Below are 23,585 nucleotides of genomic sequence, written 5' to 3' on the forward strand. Positions count from 1 at the left end.
TTTCTCAAAAAAAAAAAAAAACTGTTACTAGTAGAGATAAACAATGCGATGCTGGGCCATGCGAACATGATGCAACAATTCAAACAAAGACCATCAACTAAAAAACATTAGACTTTCACCATGAGCTTCCGTTTACCACGACGTACATAAGCTTCCAAGGCTCAAGGCAGGATGTATATTTTGGCAATTTAAGCAGGTACGTCACTGGCCGCCATCTTATTTATCAGTATCTTGGCGAAATCCATTTCATAATCGTCATGTGAAGAATTGTTAAGCATGTGAACAGTTTCACGATGACGCGATCCACGGGACACGCAGACATACATCAACGAAGGTCGTTGAGTTGAGATGACCGTCCTACCAGAGTTCCTCCAGGCTTCCTGTCGAAACTCAAACAACACCGGCAGATCGATGGCCTCACCGGGCGTAGCAGCCTAGGGTGAGTGCACCGGATGCAATCTGGCCGCACGCTACTGCTTTCAGCGAATCGAACGGAACAAGGAGTTCGGATAATAAAACTCCGAACCCCTTTTCAGGCTGCAGTAGAACCAAAGCAAGGGTTCGGGAACAAAACTCCTAACCCGCGTAGCGCAGGTGACCGTCGTCTTTGTGCCCAACTATCTCTGTAGATTGCCATCTCTTGCTCTCGCAGGCTGCAGCAGAAGCTCTTGATAATGAATCAATGCTGGATGAATACAAAGTTCAGCACATTATTGGACGGGATCGCAATGCAAAATCACCGCGCTCGGAGGCAGCGTTCAGCGTGGCCGTGAGACTGCATTGGGCAAAAAGCGAAATCCAACAACTCCAGCGTCTCATGCTCTCAGCCCTGTCAAACTCAAAAACCGGAAAATCGATCGATGGCCTCACCGAGCCACGTCTCCGCCTTCCTCCAGACCACGCAGCTGAAACACCGAATACGAGGCCCGCGACCAATGTACCTTACCGAAGTGAGTATTAGTGTGGGCCATAGTAACTGGGTAGTAGTAGTTGTTCATAGCATCCACAGTGTTTATGTAGGGGATGGGAAGTAAGGTGGGGCCCGCTTTGAAAAAAAACGCAAGTTCGCTATAGACATTGGCTTGATGTGTCAGAAGGTGCTTATACCTGGTGGTAGCACTACTATCCGGTATTAGTTCTTCACCACCTCCATAGTGGTTATTACCCGATAATAAGGTAATATTTAATGCTTACTACTCCCTCCATTTAACAATATAAGTTATTTTAGCATTTTCCACATTTATATTGAAGTTAATGAATCTAGACATATATACCTATCTAGATTCATTAACATCAATATGAATGTGAGAAATGCTAGAATGAATTATATTGTGAAACAGAGGAAGTACCTGCTATTTTGCTACACTGTAGATGCCCTGGGGATCAGAGAATAAAACTCCGAACCCCCTGCAGGCAGCAAGAGAACCTACTCAGCACAGGTCACAGGTGATCGTTCTGTGTGTTGCGCTGCGCCCAACTATCGGCTCGCCTTCGCCGCCGTGGCGTCTCTGTAGACTATCATCCCTTGCTCTCGCAGGCTGCAGCACAAGTTCTTTAGTGGAAATGGACAATTCTGGGCTAATAATGCAGTTATGTGTTTGGTTGACTTGTCGATTTCTTGATAATAGATAGGATCTTGCTTCCGAATCGAGCTCTTAGTCATCGTCTTGAAGGCGTCGATCGTCGACGGACAAGAAGTTTGTCAAGTTAGAATTCCTGCCTTTCAAATTTCGAAGGAGATTAGTCATTTTGGTATGAATTGCTGAGGTGCGTCCTCTTAGTAAAACTGTAATGGCATGGACGTACAAATAACAGAAACCACCATTGAGTTTTGATGCAAAGTTAAGAAGAAAATCGTAACAAATTTTGGGACTTATACTCGTTATTGTTGCCCACAATTGACCTATGAGGCAAGTAGGAACAGATATGTCGCGCTCTGAACAAGTAGCAGAAAGACAGAACAGTTAAAAAAGATCTATCTTTTCGTGGCGCAATTTATATATATATAGTTACAAACTTCTCTATGTCCAATCATCTGGTAAGAACGGGTGCCATCCTAGCAGAAATCCAGACTCCTGTTAGTGCACTCGACGACCGATTCGCTAGCTGGCTGAAGTCTTCGTTCTTCTCAGAGACATGTACGCTAGAACCCTGTAGCCGATGATCATCGCGACCAGAGCTACAACTTCTGTCACGCCGTTGTCAAGAGGTATGGCATTGATCAGAATGTCCGGGACAGGATGATATTGCACCTTCAGCAGTAGCCTGTACGTGTGGTAGTTGAATGACAGGTAGCGGAGCCAGGATATGAATGGTGGAACTCTCTGCATATCATGATGGAGAAGAGGGCAATGCGTAAGACGGAGTAAAGACTTGTTCATTCAGTATGTTCTTCAGCATTGCATCAGTAACACAGGGAAGTGCTTGCTCTCACCTTTACAAAGAACCCTCCTGCTAGCATGAATGTCATGACTGTAACTGAAGCTAGAGTTGTTGCCTTCTTGATATCCAAGAGGCTAGCTCCAATTGCCAATCCTAATCCCTGCATGATTACTTTTTTCTTGAGTAACAGATTTCTAATCACTGCTAATATCCTTTTGAAATATCTAAGATATATGATGGATCAACCAAAATGTTCCCTAACTTATGAATAAACACAGGTGATGACTACAACTTCATGGGAAAATTCCTTGGATTTTGTTCCCATCTCACCATCTATTTAGATAGTTTTGATGTTCATCATACATTCTTTTTCTCATGTAATTGGTGTGTATATAGACAGTACAAGTTCAACTAACAGAATAAACTTTTAGAAAAATAAAAAATGCTATAATTCATTTCTTATATAGGTTTCCTCCTTTAGAAAAGATTAAGGGCCAGTTTGGTTCATGGCCTATGTTGGGCTTACCAATTTATGGGTCAAGTAAACAGTACAAACAAAAGTTTGGTTTGGATCCAAATATCGGCCAGCCTGAGGAGAAAGAATCGGCCACGCCGTCGACAGGAGCCGAATCGCGGGCGTGAAATTTGAACTCCCGCGCGCGCGGCCACACATCGACCATATGTATTCTACGCTGCACACAAAAATATAAGAAGATAAGCTCTAGAGTTCCCAGTTCCCATTTGTCCTCTGTTTTTTGACGCCCTTCATCTTCTCCATCCAATAACCACATCTCCTCCAAATCTTGACCAAGAAAACCCAAGAAGATCCTCATCTGGTCATACACACTCATCTTCTAAACCAACCGAAACAAATAATAGCTCAAATGGGGTAGAGATTTGGGGCTACATCTAGGAGGGATGGGGGCGAGTTGAAACTTGAAAGGGGAGTGACTGCTCAGGAGAAGAACAGGACGAGTACGTGTGTTGTGATTCCAGCAGTAGCTGTACTGACTCCGGCGTGCTCAGTTGCTGTGAAAAACACCATCGATTGCTACAGGAAAAGGTAATCAACTGATGCTCCATCCGTACAATGCTTGTTCATTTGTGCTACTAATGTAGTTATTTATAGTCTGCCATTACCATCTTAACTAGTAGCAATAAAAAACAGTAGGTTGAATAAATCTTACTGTCTTAGTGTTGATTTCTTTGCTCAAAAAAATATACAGGTGTCCATTTACACCTCAGTAATGTTATTTTTAGTCGACAAATCTACATGTTGGCTGGGCACAATATTTATTCAGTAAATTAATTTGTTTTTCACTGAACCGACACATTTCCTTAAGTAATTTGAAGCTGCGTATGTAATCTCATCCAGATGGAGAACACTCGACAACAATATATGCATCACTTCTTGCTAACGAAGAAGGCTGTAGTGGTACTTTGTCTTTTGATCATCATATGGTTGAGGAACAAATATCGTAGGAGGAGTAGTCGCAAAGGGGTAAAATATGGGCCCCTAGTCCACAGGGATGTATGGAGAACAAGTGAACTAATCAGGCTGATCAACATTTCAGATAGGACGTGCACTCAACAATTAAGAATGTCCCGTGCAGTATTCTACAAGCTTTGTGCTCGTCTTAGGAACAAGGGACTACTAGTTGACACCTTTCATGTTTCAGTAGAGGAGCAAGTGGCAATGTTTCTGAAAAAGGTTGGACAACACCATTCTGTTTCATGTGTTGGATTCTCATTTTGGCGATCCGGTGAGACTGTGAGTAGGTATTTTCGTATTGTGCTGCGAGCCATGTGCGAGATAGCTCGAGAACTCATTTACATCAGGTCTACCAATACACATAGTAAGATCACCAGCAAGAAAAACAAATTTTATCCATATTTCAAGGTAATTCTAAACACCAAGCCATAACAATGCATATTACAATACATTTTGTTTATTTTAACTCTAATGTTTCACTTTGATATGTACATAGGACTGTATAGGAGCACTAGATGGTACACACATCAGGGCAAGTGTGCCAGCCAAGAAGGTGGATAGGTTTAGAGGCCGCAAACCATACCCCACACAGAATGTATTAGCTGCTGTTGACTTTGACCTTAGGTTCATATATATCCTAGCAGGTTGGGAGGGGTCAGCTCATGATTCCCTTGTGTTGCAAGATGCACTGTCTCGACCAAATGGCCTTAAAATACTTGAAGGTAATTAAACATTTCAAAGAATTCATGATTAGCCTTGCTATAAGTTGACGTTAGGCTCTATGACATGTTTGTAGGGAAGTTCTTTTTGGCTGATGCTGGGTATGCTGCTAGGCCGGGTATATTGCCGTCTTATCGTCGTGTTCGGTACCACCTAAAAGAGTTCCGTGGCCCTCAAGGGCCACATGGACCTCAAGGCCCAAAATGCCCTAAAGAGCTTTTCAACTATCGTCATTCTTCACTTCGGACTACGATTGAACGAGCTTTTGGTGCTTTGAAGAATCGTTTCAAGATTCTTATGAATAAGCCATTCATACCACTGAAAGCCCAATCAATGGTGGTTATTGCTTGTTGTGCTCTTCATAATTGGATACTTGAGAATGGGTCTGATGAATTTGTCAACGATGAGAAGACGTGGTACGCTCGCCTACCAAGGAGCAGCAACCGTGTCTCTGACCAAGGGGATGATGTACGTGAGTGGGCAGCCAAGCGTGATAACATCGCTCAGCAGATGTGGAATGACAGACACAATGCGGATGTTCATGATGTTTTGACTAGTGAATGAATTACTAGTCCCATGGACTATTAATGATATTATATTTTGTAATAGTTGTGAGGATTGTATGTTGTATTAATACTATTGTATCAGACATTATCATATTAATATATTTATGTTTCTTCCAATCATCTTATTACTTCATTAACTGACTATCATCTGTTCATATGCAATATTAACTTATAATTTTTTCACTGTATGTAGTATGGGAAAGCGTACAGAAGGTACTAGCGAGGAAGGTGGCTCTCGTGAGAAGTATATCAGTTGGAGTGATGATGCTACTCAGTTCATGCTTGAGTGGTATATAGAGCTCCGCAAAGACAAACCTAGTACCTTCAAGTGGAAGAAACAACACCACCAGCAATGTGCTATAGCTTTAAAAGACAAGTTTGGGATTAGAGTCACCAAAAGCCAAGTCCACAGGCACTTAAGGCTATGCAAGGAAAAATGGAGTTGGATTTGTGTAGCTTTAGGGAAAAGTGGCTATGGTTTTGATGCAGCATCATGCAAATTTAACATTGACCCATCTGAGAAGGATTCAAACAAACTTGGTGTAAGCTATATTATTGTGCAATAATTTCTGAGTTATAATTCATACAAGAATGTGCTAAATTTGTTTATTTCTAACTATGTTTCTTCTCATGGCAGACAACTAAATATAACTACTTGACTAAGCCTATCAAATTCTTTCACCTCTTTGAAGAATTATTTGTTGGTTGTTCAAAAGCTGATGGTTCACTAGCAATTGACCAGTTCAATGCAAATGGTAGCAGTGATAGTGATGGCAGTGGTAGCATCAAGGAGTTGGAAGAATACATATTTGCATTGGAAGATGGTGGCCATGATTCTGACACGATAGCTCGCAATAGTCCTACTACTGATGGCACTTATTCAGGGCATAAGCGTAGATCTGTGAAATCACCTACCAAGAAGACTCTGAAGCATAAAACAAGCCACAAAGAAGAAGAACAAGATGAGCTGGCAGGTAGTATCCTTAAGCTTGCTAACAAACTTGCATCAGTTGAACAATCCATTGTAGGAGATCCTAATGCAAGTATTTGGAGGCGCATAGAAGATCTCACCATCCCAGCAAGTGACAAAATTGAACTTGCAACCTTTCTTGCCAAGCCTGAACAAGAAATCTTTCGTTCGTATCTGCGAGTTGCAAGTGATGCAAGTTTCCAAGCTTGGGTTATAGATTACCTTGAGCGCAAATGTGCTTGCAATGGTGGCAATGGGTGCACTATGTGAATCATGTGTCAGGTGGTGACATTTTGGTTAGGGAGCAATGTATTTTGATAAAACCCATGATGCTATATATATGTGATGTATGCTGGCACTATCATGCAGGGGATGGTAGTGTGGGGTATCTAGTAGGGACAGTGCAAACCCTCGTGATGTATATATGTCACTGCTATGTAGTAGGTACTTGTGGTGTGACACATATGAAGTAGGGATTAATGCCAACCCGAATGCTGTAATATATAATGTGCTATGGCTACACTACTATGCAGCTTTCAATTCTGTTTTCTATCATATTGTATCTCAAGGCTTTCAACACACAGCAACGTAGCCATTTTGGCCACAAATGCAAGTACATACCTAGGCTTTCACTTACATAGTAAAGTTTGTATTTTTTTGGATGCTATTTTCAAACTTTTGCAATACGACCATCCACAATAGGATGGCATTTGATGGCATAGCCATTTGATGGCACCAAACCAAACCTGGTTTAGCCAAAAATTGGCAAGGTTAGTTTTGGCCTTTAACCAAACACAATTTAGCCTTTCCAAATATTGGCCATGCCAAATTGTGCCTTTGGCCAAATTTTGGTAAGGCTTGTTTTGGCCTCGAACCAAACTTGCTCTAAAAATAGGAGATGTCAATGGAATTATACCACGAAATTAGCTTGAAATGTACCTGAGCAGCAATGATGCTGAGGAAGACGGTCAACATGCTAAGAAAGAAATGTGCGGCAGTTGCTTTGAGGCCTGCCATGAAGTAGACAATCACCATAAATATGACTGGAAGGAAAAGGTCCAGTGGCAGATCACTTGTCGTTCTGGCCAAGAAGTATGCACTGAGCTTGTACATGTCAGCTGCACGCTCCTTGTTCAACATTGCCCTTTCTTGTGGGAATGTGAAGATGGCAGTAAACACAGGAAAGAAACCCCAAAACACAGCTATGAAAAACAGTAAGCCGGCCTGCATACGCAAGATAAAATTGTGTTATGATACTAATCTTCCTGCATACCCGAGCTGACATATCATTAATAAGCTCTCTGAGTAACCAACTCCGCCATTTCACATGAATCACATTTTCTTTGGCGTAAAATGAATCGCATGATTATTGCTATCTATGTACCTGATCTTGTAGACCTTTTGGTGTCGAGGGATCAGAGTGCCACCATAGTAGACCTAAGATAACTGATGTTGCTATGACCTGGGTGATTCTCATCCAGCTCAAATAATCATGTCGCCGTTCTTTGATCCCTCTACAGAAGAGGATGGAATATTGCTGCCACCAGCTAGTGCCCCATTCTCGCTTTGATGATGTTATAGTTGTCTTCATATCGTCACTGATTGGAAGTGGATCTAGAAGCTGCTTCTTCGCCTTGTATGCCACTCGATTCTCATAGGCGTCTACAAGATACTGCATGAAATCACATATAAATTATTCAGACATCTAAACCAACCCTCAACTCATAACACCAGCACATTGCTTTCATGTCGTCACCTCATGAACATCTTGTGCTGATGGCTTGTAGTCATTCTTGGTATTAGTTTGCAGGTTTTGATTTTCCATGTGCACCTTGTCATCTAACTCGGAAGGAACAGAAACATCAGTAGTGTTTCCGTTGGCGAGATCCAGTAGAAATTCTGCTGGGTTCATTGCGATGAGCGGGGTGCACCCAATGGACTGAAAGTAGGGCATGGCTTCAGATGCCTTCCCAAAATAGAGCAAACTTCCTCTTCCCAGGAGGATAAGCTTGTCAAACTTATGAAATAATCTGCTAGATGGTTGATGGATTGTTGTTATTACTGTCTTCCCATCCTGCAACATGTCAAAAGGTTAAAGATGAATTGAACTAGTTGCCAGCTAATGTGTAATACTCTCATGTCACCTCAGCTATATCATGTAGAAGTTGAATTATCCTGAGAGCTGTAGTTGAATCCAATCCAGATGTTGGTTCATCGAGAAAGAGTAAAGATGGATTTATTATGATCTCATTTCCAATGCAAACTCTTTTCCTTTCACCCCCTGAAACCCCACGGACGAAAGATCCACCAATCATCGTGTCCTGGCACCTTCAAACATCATCAGATAATTAATTAAGCTAATTTCTAAGAATAGGTGCATGCTACCATACAGGAAGTGGAGCGTTTTTCAAACTACCTTTCAAGGCCAAGTTCATATATGATGTCTATTGTTCGTTCTTCCTTTTCTTGCCTCGTCATTGTTCTTGGGAGACGAAGCAGTGCTGCATAAGTCAATGTCTCCTTTACAGTAAGATGAGTAAAAAGAACATCATCTTGAGTCACAAATCCAATCCTGAAAAACGAGTATAAAACCAATCATTCACTATACTCTTGGACAAACTTTGAATTAGTTTGTCCATACAGGCTCAAGCTCAACTTTGGTGCTCTGACGATCCAAACCATTGGTACAAGCAGATGTTTTGCATATAAAACCTTGTAGAATGTTGAGGGTAGTTAGTCTAGTCAGACAGTGCGAAAATTGCTAACAATAAGGAACCAGGATATCTCTCAGTTCGAATTGTTTGCCGAATTGGAAGCGGAAAAAGGAGAATACTACATGGTTTTTAATTGGCGATTCTACTAAAGTGGTGTTATGTTTGAGTGTCTAACCAACTTAGTAGCTAGGTTACACCAACACAATTTAAAGGACTAAGCAGAAGAACAGGTGGAGGTAGAGGCAGAAGCAGAGGCAATCCTGGTGACAAAGACAAGCATCCAAAGGAATTGCGGGACAGAGACCCTGGTGCAGTGGTGTTCAAGACGAAGTGGACCTCTAAACACCGGAGACCTGTAAGCTCAGACTACTGTAGGCCTCAGGTGATGCAAGTGTTCACTGACGTGAAACGTGTGCTTACTAATACTACCTCCAGCATCGGTCAGGAGATACATCGAACAGCTTATCGGCAGGAAGGGCATGACTGGAACCTCACCTCACCAGAGCACGCTACGACATGGCGCAGACATGCGATCGAGAACAACGGGCAGGCGACTCCCTGAACGTCCCGACCGTGCTCCGCCGCACAAGCCGCCGGAGTTTCCATGAGACGACGACGACGACGAGGCGTCGCCGCGCGGCGCGCCCAAGCAGACGAGACCGTGAGAGACACAGGTGACCAGGCGACAGCCATAGCCGCGGGCAAGAGCCGACCAAAGGCATCACGGCCCATGCGCCGGGACGCACGATTGGGCCACCCAATTCGGCCCAAAAAGAACATGTCGGCTGCTCGGCGTCGGCAAGGCCCAATTCTGGCGCCGCCCATTAGACAGAATAATAATGACAGGTGCGCGGTACGTGCCAGAATCGGCACGTCAGATGTGCAGTTCCCCTGCGGCCAAGGCAGAGGGAAGCTGGAAGAAGAAGACAGTAGACAGTACAACTGTAGCAGCGATGAACAGGTAGCCAGATTTAGCGAGATAACCGTGAGCCTTGCCTTGCTAATCTCTCCTTTATTATAGCCAGCCACACAGCCTATGCATGCAGTATGGTACTATGCTGTGCTCTGTAGCTGCAAGCAACAGCTGATCGATCTCATCTCATTCTTATCACTTTCGTTCCCCAGCTAGTGACCCATCGACCAATGAGAAATTTACAATTAGTGGCTCCATCAGTTGGGCTAATAACCCAAAGAAAAAAACCAAAATTTAAATTTTAAAAATTAATTTTGAAGTTAATTTTAAGATATTTTCAACATATTTTCTTTTTCAGCATTAGCTTTTAAATCACTAAGAATATATATAAAAAAATTATCTACAAATTAACTTTTATTTTCTAATAAACCGTTTTAACTTATTGGGAATATGAGCAAACGGTGAGGTTTTAGGGCTCGCAAATAACTAATTGTAAATAATTTAGTTAATTGATTAATTAATAATCCTGGCCCCGGAGGAATTAATTGGTGATGCCACATCGTGTACGAACAAGTGCATGCTACGGAGTAACTAATTAATAATTAATTAAGACGCTGCATGCATCTATTGCACGCGATCAGAGAGGTCAGAGGATGAACCTTCCTTTGTGTTGTGTTACCTGCGGTTGAGGGACTTGCAGTATGGCTCGTCGTTGTAGGAGACGCAGCCTTCGACGTCGCCGGGGCCGGCGACCCTCCCGCCGAGGATGCTGAGCAGCGTCGTCTTGCCGCTCCCCGACGGGCCCATCAGCGCCAGCACCTCGCCGGGCGCCGCCGACCCGGATATCCCGCTCAGGATCTCCCTCGGCGTACCCTTCACCGCCACCTTGTACTTCACCTCCGCAAACTGCACGAACGAAACGAGTCTCATCTCATGTAGCATTAGCTCACTGAACCTCTCGCATGCCGGCGGCGTACGTCCATGGAGCTTGGGATAATCGATGCGTTTGGTCGATTTACCTTGAGATATATCGGCAACGTCGGCTCGGTCATCAGCTTCTTGCGCGGCGTCCCGGCCTCGATGTCCATCGCTGCATACGCACAGCGGCACAGAGAATGAGAATATATATATTAGGGAAGTGATTTCATCTCTCAAGGAGATCGGATATCCCTCGTTTCGTCTATATTATCTAAATATCTATAAAAAAATTAAAAAAATTAGTAACATAAATTAATATAAAATATATCACTCCACGAAAATACAAATTTAAATTCAATTTTTATAAGTTGTAATAAAAATGACAAATATAACTACGAAAGGTACGATAACCATATGTGCATGCAGTTAGGATCAGTAGGAGTGATTGGATGCATACTGTTGTCGTCGTCGCTGAAGGGATGGAGCTCGGCGGAGGACATGGTGTCCTGGGGAGGAGGGGTGAAGCCGGTGAAGGTGAAGGAGAAGCCGAGGCTGGCGCTGGAGGCGCGGCTGAGGGCGGCGCCGCTGGAGACGAGGTCCTCCATTTCGAGCTTCAGCTGCGCGCTGCGGGACTTGCGGATGTGGCTGTTGTTGTTGTTGCTGCTGCTGTAGCCGTGGCTGTTCCCACCGGCGCCGGCGCCGCCGGACGCCGAGCGCTTCCCGAAGCTGGACTTGCGCGACAGGCTCGTCGTCGTCGTCACGTCGGCCGTGCTCAGCACCGTCTCCGCCGACGCCGTCCTGCTCAGCGACTGCGCCGACGACGGCGGCGGCGGCGGCGCCAGCTGGTCCGACTTGGTCCGCTCAATCATCCCCCCTCCCGTGTCCATCATCGGCTTCTCCATTATCGACTCCATGAACGAACACGAACAAACTACCTAGCTAACACCGTCACGTTCCTAGCAAGCACATTTAGAGCAGTAGCTTTTACACGAGACGAGCCGTTATATACACAGACACAGAGTGATGGGAAGGCAACACACGCAGCTAAGGCATTTGGCAAGCGAGCGATGGAGGTCACGCGTGTGAGGTGGATTGTGGCGAGGGCGACGTGGGGGGGAGGCAGCGGAGGGGCAGGGGGCGCGCCAGCGAAGCGCGATGCGGGACGCGGGGCATTAATGGAGCGGGAAAGCGCGGGTGTGGCTGGGCGCGCTCAGGCAGCCAGCTTCCACACATGCCGGCCTCACGACGACGTATCGCGCAGGGCACCCGCGCGAGCCCCCGCCTGCGGCTAGCTTAGCCCGCGACAGGGACGTCCCCGGCCACCTCGCCTTCCTCGCTCTCTCGCTCGCGGAGGCCTCAGGCGCGCGCGCGTCCCTTGCAGATCGATCCAGCGCGCGTGCGTGTGCGTTCGGTTTAGGCGTACGTGCGCGCGGGCGGCAGCGGCGGCACCGATCCTTTTAAGTCAGCTTATTGGCTTATATAATTTATAAGCCGGTGGATTTAATGTCCTAAGTTTAGTGGTTTAGTTATACATCTACCTTACATAAGCCAAAAAAAACTTCTCCAACCTAGCTTTTGGCTTAATAGTGTTAGAGTGGCTTATGGCTTCCAAAAAGCCAAACGGAAAAGCTGCTTGTTTGTTTAGGTTTAGACTTTTCGACTTATAAGTTGGCTTATAAGCCTAAACAAAGAGGGCCTTAGCCCCTCCGCACAAATTGAGGCGCTGGGTGTGAAACACAAAATGATGACCTATTTAGCAAATGCTAACGTAAAATAAGTGTTTAGTTCACGCCAAAATTGAAAGTTTGGTTGAAATTGGAACGATGTGACAGAAAAGTTGAAAGTTTATGTGTGTAGGAAAGTTTTAATGTGATGGAAAAGTGAAAAAAAAAGTTTGGAACTAAACTCGTCCTAAGTAAAGTTCCTTTAGGCGATACATCCATATCTTTACTTGATGCCATATTATTTACTCCATCCGTCCCAAAATAAGCACAACTATGAGTTTCCGTGTCCAACTTTGATCGTTCATCTTAATTAATTTTTTTTTAAAAAAAAATAAAAAACATAATTTACACATAAAGTACTATTCATGTTTTATAATCTTACAACAACAAAAATACTAATAAAAAAATTAAATAAGATGTACGATCAAAATTGGATACTGAAACTAATGGCTGTACTTATTTTGGAACTGGGAAGTACAATTCATTGCAGGGTTGCTCTATCTCCCGATCGATGCTTTAATTTTTCTCGATCCAAATCACTGTCGGACTGCCGGTGGTCGTTTATCCACATTCCATGTTAGCATAACCACGATCAAGCATGGTCGGATGGTCCTGTTCATCGGTTTACCTATGCCTTCTATCAAACAAGCAGTAATTTTGCGCGACCAATAACAGCTAACTCATCACCACCTAATTAAAAACAGTATAGTGGCCATATGCCTAGATAGGATCTAGGAAGAAGACTTGTGTGCGTCATGATGTAGTGATTTAATTTTTCTTACTAATGTTGTGTTTAGTTCCACGTTAAAATTGGAAGTTTGACTAAAATTAGAAGAAAAAATATTGAAAATTTATGTATGTAGAAAAAATTTGATGTGATGGAAAAGTTGAAAGTTTGAAGAAATAGTTAGGAACTAAATAAGGTCTAAGCAAGATCTTCAATATTTGGAACGCACATTCACATCATGATCATGAACTATCTTTGAGGTGGCCATTATTGTTTCCAAACACTTGTGAGGGCTGAGAAAAACAAGCATCTAATTAAATTAATGAAGGATAAAGAGATTTTTTATTAAAATAATAATATGAACGCGAAAACATGCTTAGAATGTACTAACGGCTTAGGAGTGAAATATAAAATTTTCGAGCCCTAGGCAATGTACAGCCCCTATATACGATCTTCTAGCCATAACACAGGAAAATTCGGAGCAGGCAAAAGTCGTCGATCGCAGCTGCGCAGGAGTCAGGATGGACATGCTTGGCATGATGCCTCTTTCTGTTTTCCGTGCTCACACTGTCGTCACACAGTGCAACGATTACCATATATCATTCGTGAAGAGAAACACGAGTACACGAGCGGTCGAGCATCCTAATCTCCTTTTTAATTTTTTTTTTATTTTTGAAAACAAGCATCCTAATCTTGACGAGGATGAAAGTATCAGCAACGGCCCCAATGCTATTGTTGACAAGAGATGTGATGTGGCTGTGGCTACTGGCTGGAATACGGTACTGCATGTAGATGTACTCCACTCCAGTAGGCAGTACGCCTGCACAGTCTTTTCCTGACTGTTACGGACGCGGAAATGTTTGTCCGGAGAGGAGAATGGTCTCTGCTAACCGGAAGACCGGAACCACCGACCAATCGGGAAACGGCGTGGCGTTGCCAGTACTGATTGGTACTACTGGGTAGTATCTTTGACCTCTTGGTTAATGCACTCTAATGCTCCATTTATTACGAAATATTGACGAGATATTTAAAAAAAACATACTCTCTTCATTCTAAAATATAACTACACCTATAATTATTTCAAAATATAACAATTTATATACCAACATTTTCTTTTCAACCAATCACAACCCTTCACTATTAATTTTTCTCGCCAACCACCACTTCTTAATCAATAATAATATATTTATATTTAATTTTATCTATTTTTTTAAATAATTATGTGCAACTCTAAAACTTTTATATTCTAACGGATATAGTAATTAACGAAAGTTAGCTCGAACCTTAAGCGATAAACATGCAGCCTTCCCATTTTATCCGTGAGGATTTCTTTCCGGTTCATTCTTGTTTCCTACCCGCAGTTTAGATTGGCCTTTTATCTCCTGTTACGGTTATTTTTTTGGGATACATGGCGTCATAATTCTAGCAATCCCCTTCCTTTTTATCCTCGTGTTGCCTGCGCGTTAACTTTCATGAAATTTGTTTCCAATTTAAATTTGTAGCCTGAGATTGCAATCTTACAACATAACAATTTTTAAAATTCACATTGCATCTTTTGAAATTTATCGTGTAAATATGGAACATATAATGTCAAATACATATTAAAAAATTAAATATTTTTTATGAAAAATATGACACTAAACATATTTTTTTTTTATTTTCCAATTGGCGAGCCCGCTCGTGTATTTATTACTTTGTCTTGTTCTTGCATGCTACCGCAATGCAATGCTTGCTTTCTCCGTGTGTTCTTGCATGTATAAACAGTTCGGTCTGTCTATGCCTATTGTCAATGGTTAATATGGATATACTGTTTATCTTTCATTTCAATTTAAATACATGCAACGGGCAGGTATGTAGAGTTCTAGCGTGAGGTCAATCACACGTGGGTGCGGTGCGTCTCCTCCTCGCTTCTTAGGGCACCTACATGGGTTTCAAACGAATTAAGAAATATAAGTTTGAAAAACTATTTTAAAAAACTAACCAAAGGAAAACAAATTCTAATCAAAGTATTTGTGTGTATAATATTCGTGCGTATAAACCTTTTATATATAAATGTATACATTGAAATATATAAATGTATATATATACATTGAAACTTTATAGCACATATAAACTTTGTATGCAAAAACTTTTAATATAGCAACATTATGTATAAAACATTTGATCCAAATCTGAATCAAGCAAATAAACTTTCAATGTATAAAATTTTTTATATACAAAAGGAAAAAAAGTGTGGTGTGAAAAAGGAAGGAGGTGGTGCACAGGTGCATGATCATCCACGCGAAAGCCGTTTCGGGTAGACATTAACCAAAAGCGAGTGAACAGTGAGTTTTTATATCACTTTGAGTACAGCTTTTTCAGAAAAAAAAACTATTAGGAGATGCCTAACTTTGAATTAAGGTGTGGCCAAAATACCCACGACGAAACACTACATGCCTTTACCTTCAAATTGATATTGCCATAGTCAAGCATTACATATAGGAAAAGGAAATAATAAAATTCAACAGGTTACATTCGTATAAGTGCACGGAAGAAATAGTAGGTTCTTTCTTTCGCCACGTATAAGCTTTTTCACGAAACATATCGTTTAGTAGTTTAAAAAATATGCTCGCAATAAGTTATCAGCAAGTAGCTGAAAAGAATTGAACCTAAGAGTTGTTTCTGTACGCAAATGATTAGGTCATACATACCAGCTCCAAGAAGTCAAGAAGAGGCATAGGCGAAGGACACACAAGATATTTTGGAGCAGGCAAAGTCGCATGAATTATCTGAAAAAGCAAAATCGGACAACAGCTGCGAACACAGCTCTTATCTGTTTTCTCTACTCCACACGGTGCAAACAATTACTGATAACTCGTGCAAAATCATCAACACATGCATATCCTAATTATCTTGACTAGGACCATCATCTCTAAAAATATAAGACCCCGGCCCCGTGCGAAATGTAAAATAGGTCTCTAGCTAGATTCATGCCACCAAACATACTTTCACTGTTTCCTCAAGCCTCATCGAATCTTGCATGTCTTCTGGGCTTAGCGAGATTAAAAAAAAAGAAAATAAAGCAAGATTGAAGTGAAACCTTGAATTGAGTAAGACAACTGATATTGAATTGAGGAGGGAAAAAAATCACCAGTTTGTGTTCTGCATTCACTAGACGAACCGAAGAAAGAGTGGGCTAAATTGTGCTTTCTATTGGTTAACATATGGGCTATTTTTTTTTTCTCTCTGAAGCATGGTACTTAAGCAAGTGCATTAGAATTCAGGGCCTCAATTTGTAGGGTGTCCTATACAGCTGATCACCTGCCCTTGCTAAGCTGATCGAAAGTATTAGCAGCTGAGATGGGTGTTAGGTGGTGTTTACATCCAGGGACATAACTTTAGTCCTTGTCTTTAGACACTAATTTAGAGTATTAAATATAGACTACTTACAAAACTAATTACATAAATAAAAGCTAATTCACGAGACAAATTTTTTAAGCCTAATTAATCTATAATTAGAGAATGTTTACTGTAGCATCACATAGGCTAATCATGGATTAATTAGACTCATTAGATTCGTCTCGCAAATTAGTCCAAGATTATGGATGGGTTTTATTAATAGTCTACGTTTAATATTTATAATTAATTTTCAAACATCCGATGTGATAGGGACTTGAAAGTTTTAGTCCCATCTAAACATGGCCTTACTGTTAACAAGAGGGCCCTCACTGCTGTTGAGTGTTGACAAGATGTGGAGTGGCTGGTGCATGTACGTCTTCAGAGTCTCTTTCGAAAATTACTGACAAGGAAATGTTTGTCTCAGAGGAGAATGGTCTCTCTGTGAACCAAAGACGGGAAGCACCGACCAATCGGGAAACGGCATTAGCCATTGACCCCCTTGGTTTAACGCACTCTGCTGCACCATGTATGACGAGACGTACACGTAAGGGAACGTGCGGTAGGTAGTAGTAGCAGGCAAGAAAATATCAGGAAAAATTCTTCCTTGTGCAGTCTTGCATGCTTGCAGGGGGGGTGTGCCCGTTCCCTGAAGGGAGTAGCACTATCGATAAATTTTTCCTCAGACGTATAAATATAATATAATTACAGTGTTATTAAATTATATCATAATATAATTTATATTAATTTTTTAAAAATCTCATGGTACACGCTATTTTTCACGAGGTAAAGTTCACAAGACGTAATCTCCTCCCGAGCACGTGCTATGATTTTTTTCTAACAATTTAAAATTATGTGAAAGTTGCATACAAGTTTAGTTTTTTTTAAGTAGTTATATACAAGTTATATCATAACTACATAGAAGTTATAATATAATTACATTTTAATTATAATGTATTTATATTAATCGAGAAATACTTTTATAGCAAATAAATCTTTCGTGGACATGTGGATGCAGAATCTGCTCGCTGCCGCCCTGTTCGTGCCATAGCGCAACCCAGCTCCGCTCTTGGGCCGGAACGGGATTCCGGCCTACGTGATCCCCGTTACTGTTGGGCCGGAACGGCATTACGGCATCCGTGCGGGCCCTGTTATGGTTGGGCCGTACCGGGGATTCCGATCTCCGTGCGGCCCCGGGAGGGGGGCGTGGTGGAGGACGAAGGCGACGGTGGCAAAATCGGCGACGGCGACGGCGGCGGCGGCGGCGATGGCGAAGGGGAGGGACGCGCGGTGGGAGTAGATACTGTAGTCGTGCGTGCTCCGGACCAGCAGCAGGTAGCGGCGCGGGGAAGGAAGCTACTGGTGGGGGACAACCCAGATCCCTCGCCCGCGACTCTTCTACTCGCGCTCGCACGCCCTCGTCGGCCGCGCCGCCGCCGCGGTGATGGAGTCGCCGCCGGAGTCCTCCTCCTCCTCCCCGGTCCTCCTCAACATCGGTTCGCTCCCCTTCTCCCTTTCGCAAAAACTCGCTCCCCATCCCCACCGCTCGCGTGAATTTAGAGGCTGATGGTGATGGTGGTGGCTATGGCGCAGGGGGCAAGAGGTACGCGACCACCGTCGAGACGCTCACGCAGCGGGAGCCCAGCTCCATGCTCGCCGCCATGTTCAGCGGGAGGCACACGCTCCCCCGGCACCCGGACACGGTACGCCGCGTACTCACCAGTGGAGCTCTCTTCTCGGGAGCTGTAGCCTCAGAGGATGAATGGTGGGTGCAGGGCATGGTGTTCGTGGACAGGGACGGGAAGCACTTCAGGCATGTCCTCAACTGGCTCAGGGACGGCGCCGTCCCAGACATGTCGGAGTCTGAGTACCAGCAGCTCCTGCGAGAAGCGGAGTACTACCAGTTGCTCGTAATTGGAATTCTCGATCGTTTCTTCGATTCATCAGGTTGCAGCTTCCCAATTAACCAGCCGTTGTGAAAACATGATGGTTTGTTTTCCAGGGCTTGGCTGATTGCATAAATGATAGATTGGGTTGGAAAAATGATGAGAATTTCTCGGAGGCCGAATTGACACGCAAAGATGTGATCAAGTGCATCCAAGCTCCGAGAGTCAGATTTCGTGGTGTAAATCTATCTGGCCTTGATCTATCCAAACTTGTAAGGTCTTTATTGTTGTTCTCTATTGGAGTTGCTCATTTTTTGTTATGGTTATTACCACTCCATTCTAGTTGCTCTTAGCAACTCTGATTTCGTGTGTGTTCAACAGAAATCAATAAAGCATTTTATTTTTTTTCTTTAGTTTCTTGTAATTTTGTGACTTTTACGGTCTACAGGATTTATCAGAGGTGGACTTCAGCTATGCATGCATAAAGAATGCCAATTTTTCCTCTGCTTATCTTCGTAAAGCAAAGTTCAGGGTATGCCATTCACACCTAAGTTCTTCGTTGTTTAACTGCTTTTGATGAAGTAGTAGCCCTTAGGAACTATGCTAGTTATCATAATATTTTAAGGCATTTTAGTTCTGTCACAAAAAAATATCTAAGTCTTTGTTTTTTGTATGACTGTCAAATGTTGTATCAGTAATACCTTACCTTGTATGTTCATGACAGCTGACAGAAGCTACTTGTTCTTCATTCCAAAGTGCAAATTTACATGAGTAAGATGGTCCAACCAGTTTCTTTTAGCTTATAGATAGGCTCTAAGATGAAACACGGTCTCTCCTTTTTTACTTTTGTGTTTTTTTTTTGTGTTGGATGCATAAGCAAGCAGCTAACCATCTATTTCCTCCTTTTTGTGTTATTTTTGTTTCGCTGTGTTATTGTAATTGCTTGATTTGGAATAACAGGTGTGAGCTTATTGGAGCAAATCTTGAAGGATCTGTTCTAGATAAAGCAAACCTTCAAAGTGCAAACCTACAGGGTATGTAATCCCTTTCTTTACCTGTCTTCCGTTTTATGTTATATGTTTCCAAAAAATACTATTATGCTCAGGATTATCCTGTTTCTTCATTTTCTTGGCTTTTGACATCCTTTTCACCAGGGAAGATCATCGTCCCTGTAGTATTAGACAATGTAGCTATGCCTATTTTGCTTTCACTCTCTCCTATTCAGGGTGTGCTTATATTCTTGTAAAAACTAAGTAGGAAATGATTGAGTTGCTAGGCTTATTTTGCAGATGCATGCTTAAAGCAATGTTGCTTCATTGAAACGGATCTTCGTTCTGCTCATCTACAGGTTTGAAAGTTTATTGTACATGGTGTGTTTCATGAATGTTCCCAGATTCTCGCGCTGCTATTCTGCTAACATATTGCATTCCTGGTCAGTATACAAGAAAAAGTGAAAATCATGATGAACATTAGCATAAAGCAAAGCATTTCTGTTTTTTTTTAGAAGTTAGTTTTCTGCTGCTAGAGGTGATCGAATATCTAGTTTCCATCCTTGCAATATTTTGTATCATCCAAACTTCCAAAGTTTGGCTGCAAAATTTTGTCCTTGCCCAAAGTATTATCTGCAACACATAGACATATATTTTGTCCGTACAGGCTTGTATCGTCTCTTCCTGAACATTTGAATATAAGGCATAAAGGCTCCCTATTCCAAATGGTTTTCAGTAACTTAAAATACGTTGATATTTGGGTTCTTATTACTCATTTCCTCAGTGTCTTATTGTCAGTCCAACTGGATTTTCAGGGTGCTAATCTTATGGGCGCCAACTTGAGTGGAGCTAATCTTGAAGGGGCCAATCTCAAGGTAACAAAAATGGCCCCATTCAACCTGCACTTTCATCCTGCCTGTCATATGTAACTTAAGGAAAGCTACTTGAGGGGGTTAACCACAGAGCTCTTACACAAAGACAGAAAAAATGATTCTAATGTATCCAACTCTTCTTTTACTGCCAAGCTTGAAATAAAGTGTCTGAAGTTTGCACTAGGAAATAACTCTAGAAGAAAATCACCAGGAGATGTTCCAAAGGCATGAACTGATGCTGAGATGTGCATGTCATGTTTTGCTTACAAAATATTAACAAATAGGGATTTGCGAAAGAGATGGTAATCATCTTAATTGATGATAATGCTTGCATATAAGGTTTTCTTTTTTGTAAACATGTGATGTTTGACATGAGTGAAAAGGTTTCGACCTGTAGTAAGTGTGATAACAGTGCAAACCCGTTATACTTAGAACCATGAAACCATGACTGTTTGATATGAAATCATGGTTAATCGTGTACTGAAGTGTACATTAACGAAAGGTCATTGGCATTAACACCAATCCCTCTTTTCTTGTGCCTTAACTGACAACCCAGTTCCTTGTCCTCGCTTTGTTATTCAAACTTCTTTATCCGTACTCTAAGCTAGTCTGATTTGCAGGGAGCTAAGTTGGCCGGTACAAACTTGGAATGTGCAAATCTTCAGCGAGCCTACTTGCGAGAAGTTGATTTGCGCGAAACTGTATGTTGTCCTGCTTGCTGCTTGCTTCTTCTTTTTTTTCCTCTCTCTCTTTTCAGTCTAACTAAATAGTGAACAGTGAAAGAATCTAAACTTACTTCTTAAACTATGTTTTACTTTGACTTACAGCATTTAACTGGTGCTAAGCTTGGAGGTGCAAATCTGCTTGGAGCTATCAGATAATACCAAGGGAAGAAGCTTATATCTTCTACATTTACAATTAAACTGAAACTGGTGCTTTGGTACCTCGAACATTATCTTGCCTGCACCAACGGTTTGTTCATGAGTAAATAGTTTCTTGCTACCGATTCTGCAGATAGTCATACAGCTTTAGTCGGCGGTTGTACATATACCCTTGTCACATTCCTCTGATTCGAAAATTCGGTGATGAACTGTTGGATACAGCTAGTTGCTTAGTATCATCATGGATAGAAGCTGTTCTAGTAGGAAAATTTCCTGCATACTTTGGGATATTGTTGTGAACAATGACTGAAAATTTTAGTGGGAAATATATCTTCGTTAATGTGCATACAATTTTCTTTTCATCATATTTACTCTTCCTTTAAGCTTTCAGTAAAACCGGGCTCAAAAGCGAGGAAAATCATATTTTACTCTTGTTCATGAACCTATGGAACTTTTGATGATGTAGAAATTACCACTTGTATAGGCTGCAGAGATCGATCATAGATACAATTAACTGCAAATCAAATTTGTTTCGGTTATAATTTGCGTGCACAGAACACTTGCGTTTCCACACGTATTCCGAAAGGAAACGTTGGCAATAGGTAGCAATATGTACAAGGTGAAGGTATCGAACGTGTAAGCTACGTGCAGGCTTCCGAAACTTGCACGTCGTCGTTCAGGGGGGCTCACGCATGCAGGATCACTTCAGTGTGTCAGACGCGCATGGCGATCAATGGTCGGAGAAGCCGATGAGACCATGTCCGCCGTCCGCCGCCGACGGATCCATCATCAGCCTGTACTTGGCGTAGAAGCCGGCGGCGGCCACCAACGCCAGCACGACGGCGAGGACCACCCTCCACGGCGTCTTCCTCCGGCCGGTCACCAAGGCGGTGCCACCCGCCGCCGCCCCGTCGTTGGCCGCGCCATCGTCATCTTCTTCTTCCTTGTCCTCCTTCTCTTGATCTGCTGGTGCAGCGGTTTGCTGCGCCTGCGCGGCGCCATGATCGGCGGGTGCGGCGGCGGCGGCGGCCTTGGGCTCCTCTTCCGCCGGCGACAGCTTGGGCATGGTGATGTGGAGGACGCGGTCCCTGGAGTCGAACCTGGCGCGGACGTCGCCGGCGTTGCAGTCATCGGGGACCTGGAAATCCTTGTGGAAGCGGCTCCACCGGTTGCCGGAGACCTGCCGCTCGCCGCTTATCCGCAGCTTCCCGTGGTTGTCGATCTGCACTCTCAGCTGCTCCTTCTTGAACCCTGCAATTGCACCCGCCATCCAAAATGACACATATCAAACCTTGCATTGCATGAACTGAGCAATAAAAAACAATTTGTATTCGGTCTAAAAGTTGGTGTTGAAAAACAGAATGCGACGAAAAACCTCTAAAATCAAACTGCAGTTCCCAAAATTGAAATTTAATTTTGTTGCGGCTCATAAGCGAAGAGGTGGGAAGGAATAATGCTCTTGCCTGCGGCAGATAGGTTGATTTGAAGGACCTTCTTGCCGGCCTCCTCGACCAGCTGGTGCGGCGGAACGAAGTCGGTGTAGTTGCGCGGCGAGGTGGCGGCAGCAGCGGCGGCGGCCATGGCTGCAGGTGGTCGATCACTGACCGGTGATCAGGTGCTCAGGCTATGATCACTATCAGGTGTCGATTGATCAGTTGCAGGTGTGGTCGAGTTGATTTGAGAGGAAGCCGGTGTTCGTGCACATATATAGTGTGTGGATTCAGGGTTGTTTGGAGTGCGATGCAGGAGGAAGGATTGCTTCATTGGACGGCGTCTGCAGGGGGCCGGCCGCGGGAATGAAGCTACCTTGCTTAATTAATTTGGTTGCGCTCCCTCGGTGATATACCTTGTCTAGCCTTCGCCAACGCATACAGATTTCCCCCACAAGGAATCTGAACCGTGCTGTTGTTACTTGTTCTTGTTCTCACAGTATAAGTATTTCCTGCGATTTTCTGTGGTTTGTTCTGGGCGGCACTGTCGGGATGTCGGCAGTCGGCACGGTAAAAGAAAAAAAGAAAGAAGAAAAAAATGTGCGTGAAACACCGCCTTGTCAAGCCATCTCCCGTTCTCCATTGGGCCGGGCCCGGCCCACTGGCCGAGTGAAACTGTACAGTAGACTTGCAGTTCCAGGTTATTGAGGTCAGACGGGTCGTTGAACCGGCGAGGACCTCAATGAATGAACCAACGGTCCAAACGGTCAAACCAATTAACTATCGAACCGAGGGCCGCCGGTTCAACGACTGGTCCGATCTCAATAACTATATTCTGAGCTGCTACAGACTCACATGCACCTGTCCAGCGGTTCGGTGCCGATTTTTTTATCGGTCTTAAGCGGTTTTCTCAAAATCTATGTGTCTAGCCGGTTTTTACCGGTTCACTTGCGTAGACGGTCTTTTAACTGGATCAGACCGACGAAAGCTTTGGTTCCGATCCAACCGCTGCTCCGGTCCGGTCCT

The 23,585-nt window shown here is 43.2% G+C and overlaps 4 protein-coding genes across 7 annotated transcripts; 2 read left to right on the forward strand and 2 right to left on the reverse strand.

Annotated features, from left to right (window-relative positions):
- Positions 1–1,857: 1,857 nt before the first annotated feature.
- Positions 1,858–11,822, reverse strand: LOC4331674 (ABC transporter G family member 22). 4 transcript variants are annotated; one of them, XR_010740069.1, is made up of 11 exons: positions 11,133–11,813; positions 10,777–10,847; positions 10,437–10,663; positions 8,547–8,702; positions 8,275–8,458; positions 7,887–8,204; positions 7,515–7,802; positions 7,070–7,354; positions 2,909–3,074; positions 2,435–2,542; positions 1,858–2,324 (listed from the first exon to the last, which is right to left on the reverse strand). XR_010740069.1 is itself a non-coding variant. In XM_015777029.2 (10 exons), the coding sequence occupies exons 1-10, from the start codon at positions 11,587–11,589 to the stop codon at positions 2,103–2,105; spliced, it is 2,316 nt and encodes a 771-aa protein (XP_015632515.1). In that variant the 5' UTR covers positions 11,590–11,822; the 3' UTR covers positions 1,858–2,102. The 4 variants fall into 4 exon arrangements, 3 of the variants coding, with proteins under 3 accessions (XP_015632515.1, XP_015632516.1, XP_015632518.1); XM_015777029.2 differs by lacking the exon at positions 2,909–3,074 and having other exon boundaries at positions 11,133–11,822; XM_015777030.2 differs by lacking the exon at positions 2,909–3,074 and having other exon boundaries at positions 7,962–8,204.
- LOC136355859 (protein ALP1-like) lies at positions 3,642–5,158 on the forward strand. The gene is made up of 3 exons (XM_066309030.1): positions 3,642–4,282; positions 4,371–4,596; positions 4,671–5,158. Exons 1-3 carry the CDS (start codon positions 3,758–3,760, stop codon positions 5,156–5,158), a joined length of 1,239 nt encoding a protein of 412 aa, XP_066165127.1. The 5' UTR covers positions 3,642–3,757.
- A 5,864-nt stretch (positions 11,823–17,686) lies between the features above and the next one.
- On the forward strand, positions 17,687–21,475 carry LOC4331675 (FH protein interacting protein FIP2). Its single transcript, XM_015777845.3, has 11 exons — positions 17,687–17,997; positions 18,095–18,204; positions 18,277–18,411; positions 18,504–18,659; positions 18,836–18,919; positions 19,112–19,158; positions 19,348–19,421; positions 19,677–19,735; positions 20,192–20,251; positions 20,869–20,949; positions 21,076–21,475. Exons 1-11 carry the CDS (start codon positions 17,946–17,948, stop codon positions 21,127–21,129), a joined length of 912 nt encoding a protein of 303 aa, XP_015633331.1. The 5' UTR covers positions 17,687–17,945; the 3' UTR covers positions 21,130–21,475.
- Positions 21,476–21,639: 164 nt separating this feature from the next.
- On the reverse strand, positions 21,640–22,834 carry LOC9270897 (inactive protein RESTRICTED TEV MOVEMENT 2). Its single transcript, XM_015777846.3, has 2 exons — positions 22,593–22,834; positions 21,640–22,380 (listed from the first exon to the last, which is right to left on the reverse strand). The coding sequence occupies exons 1-2, from the start codon at positions 22,708–22,710 to the stop codon at positions 21,860–21,862; spliced, it is 639 nt and encodes a 212-aa protein (XP_015633332.1). The 5' UTR covers positions 22,711–22,834; the 3' UTR covers positions 21,640–21,859.
- Positions 22,835–23,585: the final 751 nt, after the last annotated feature.

Source organism: Oryza sativa, chromosome 3, assembly GCF_034140825.1.
Source record: "Oryza sativa Japonica Group chromosome 3, ASM3414082v1".
In the NCBI taxonomy this organism is placed as follows: domain Eukaryota; kingdom Viridiplantae; phylum Streptophyta; class Magnoliopsida; order Poales; family Poaceae; genus Oryza; species Oryza sativa.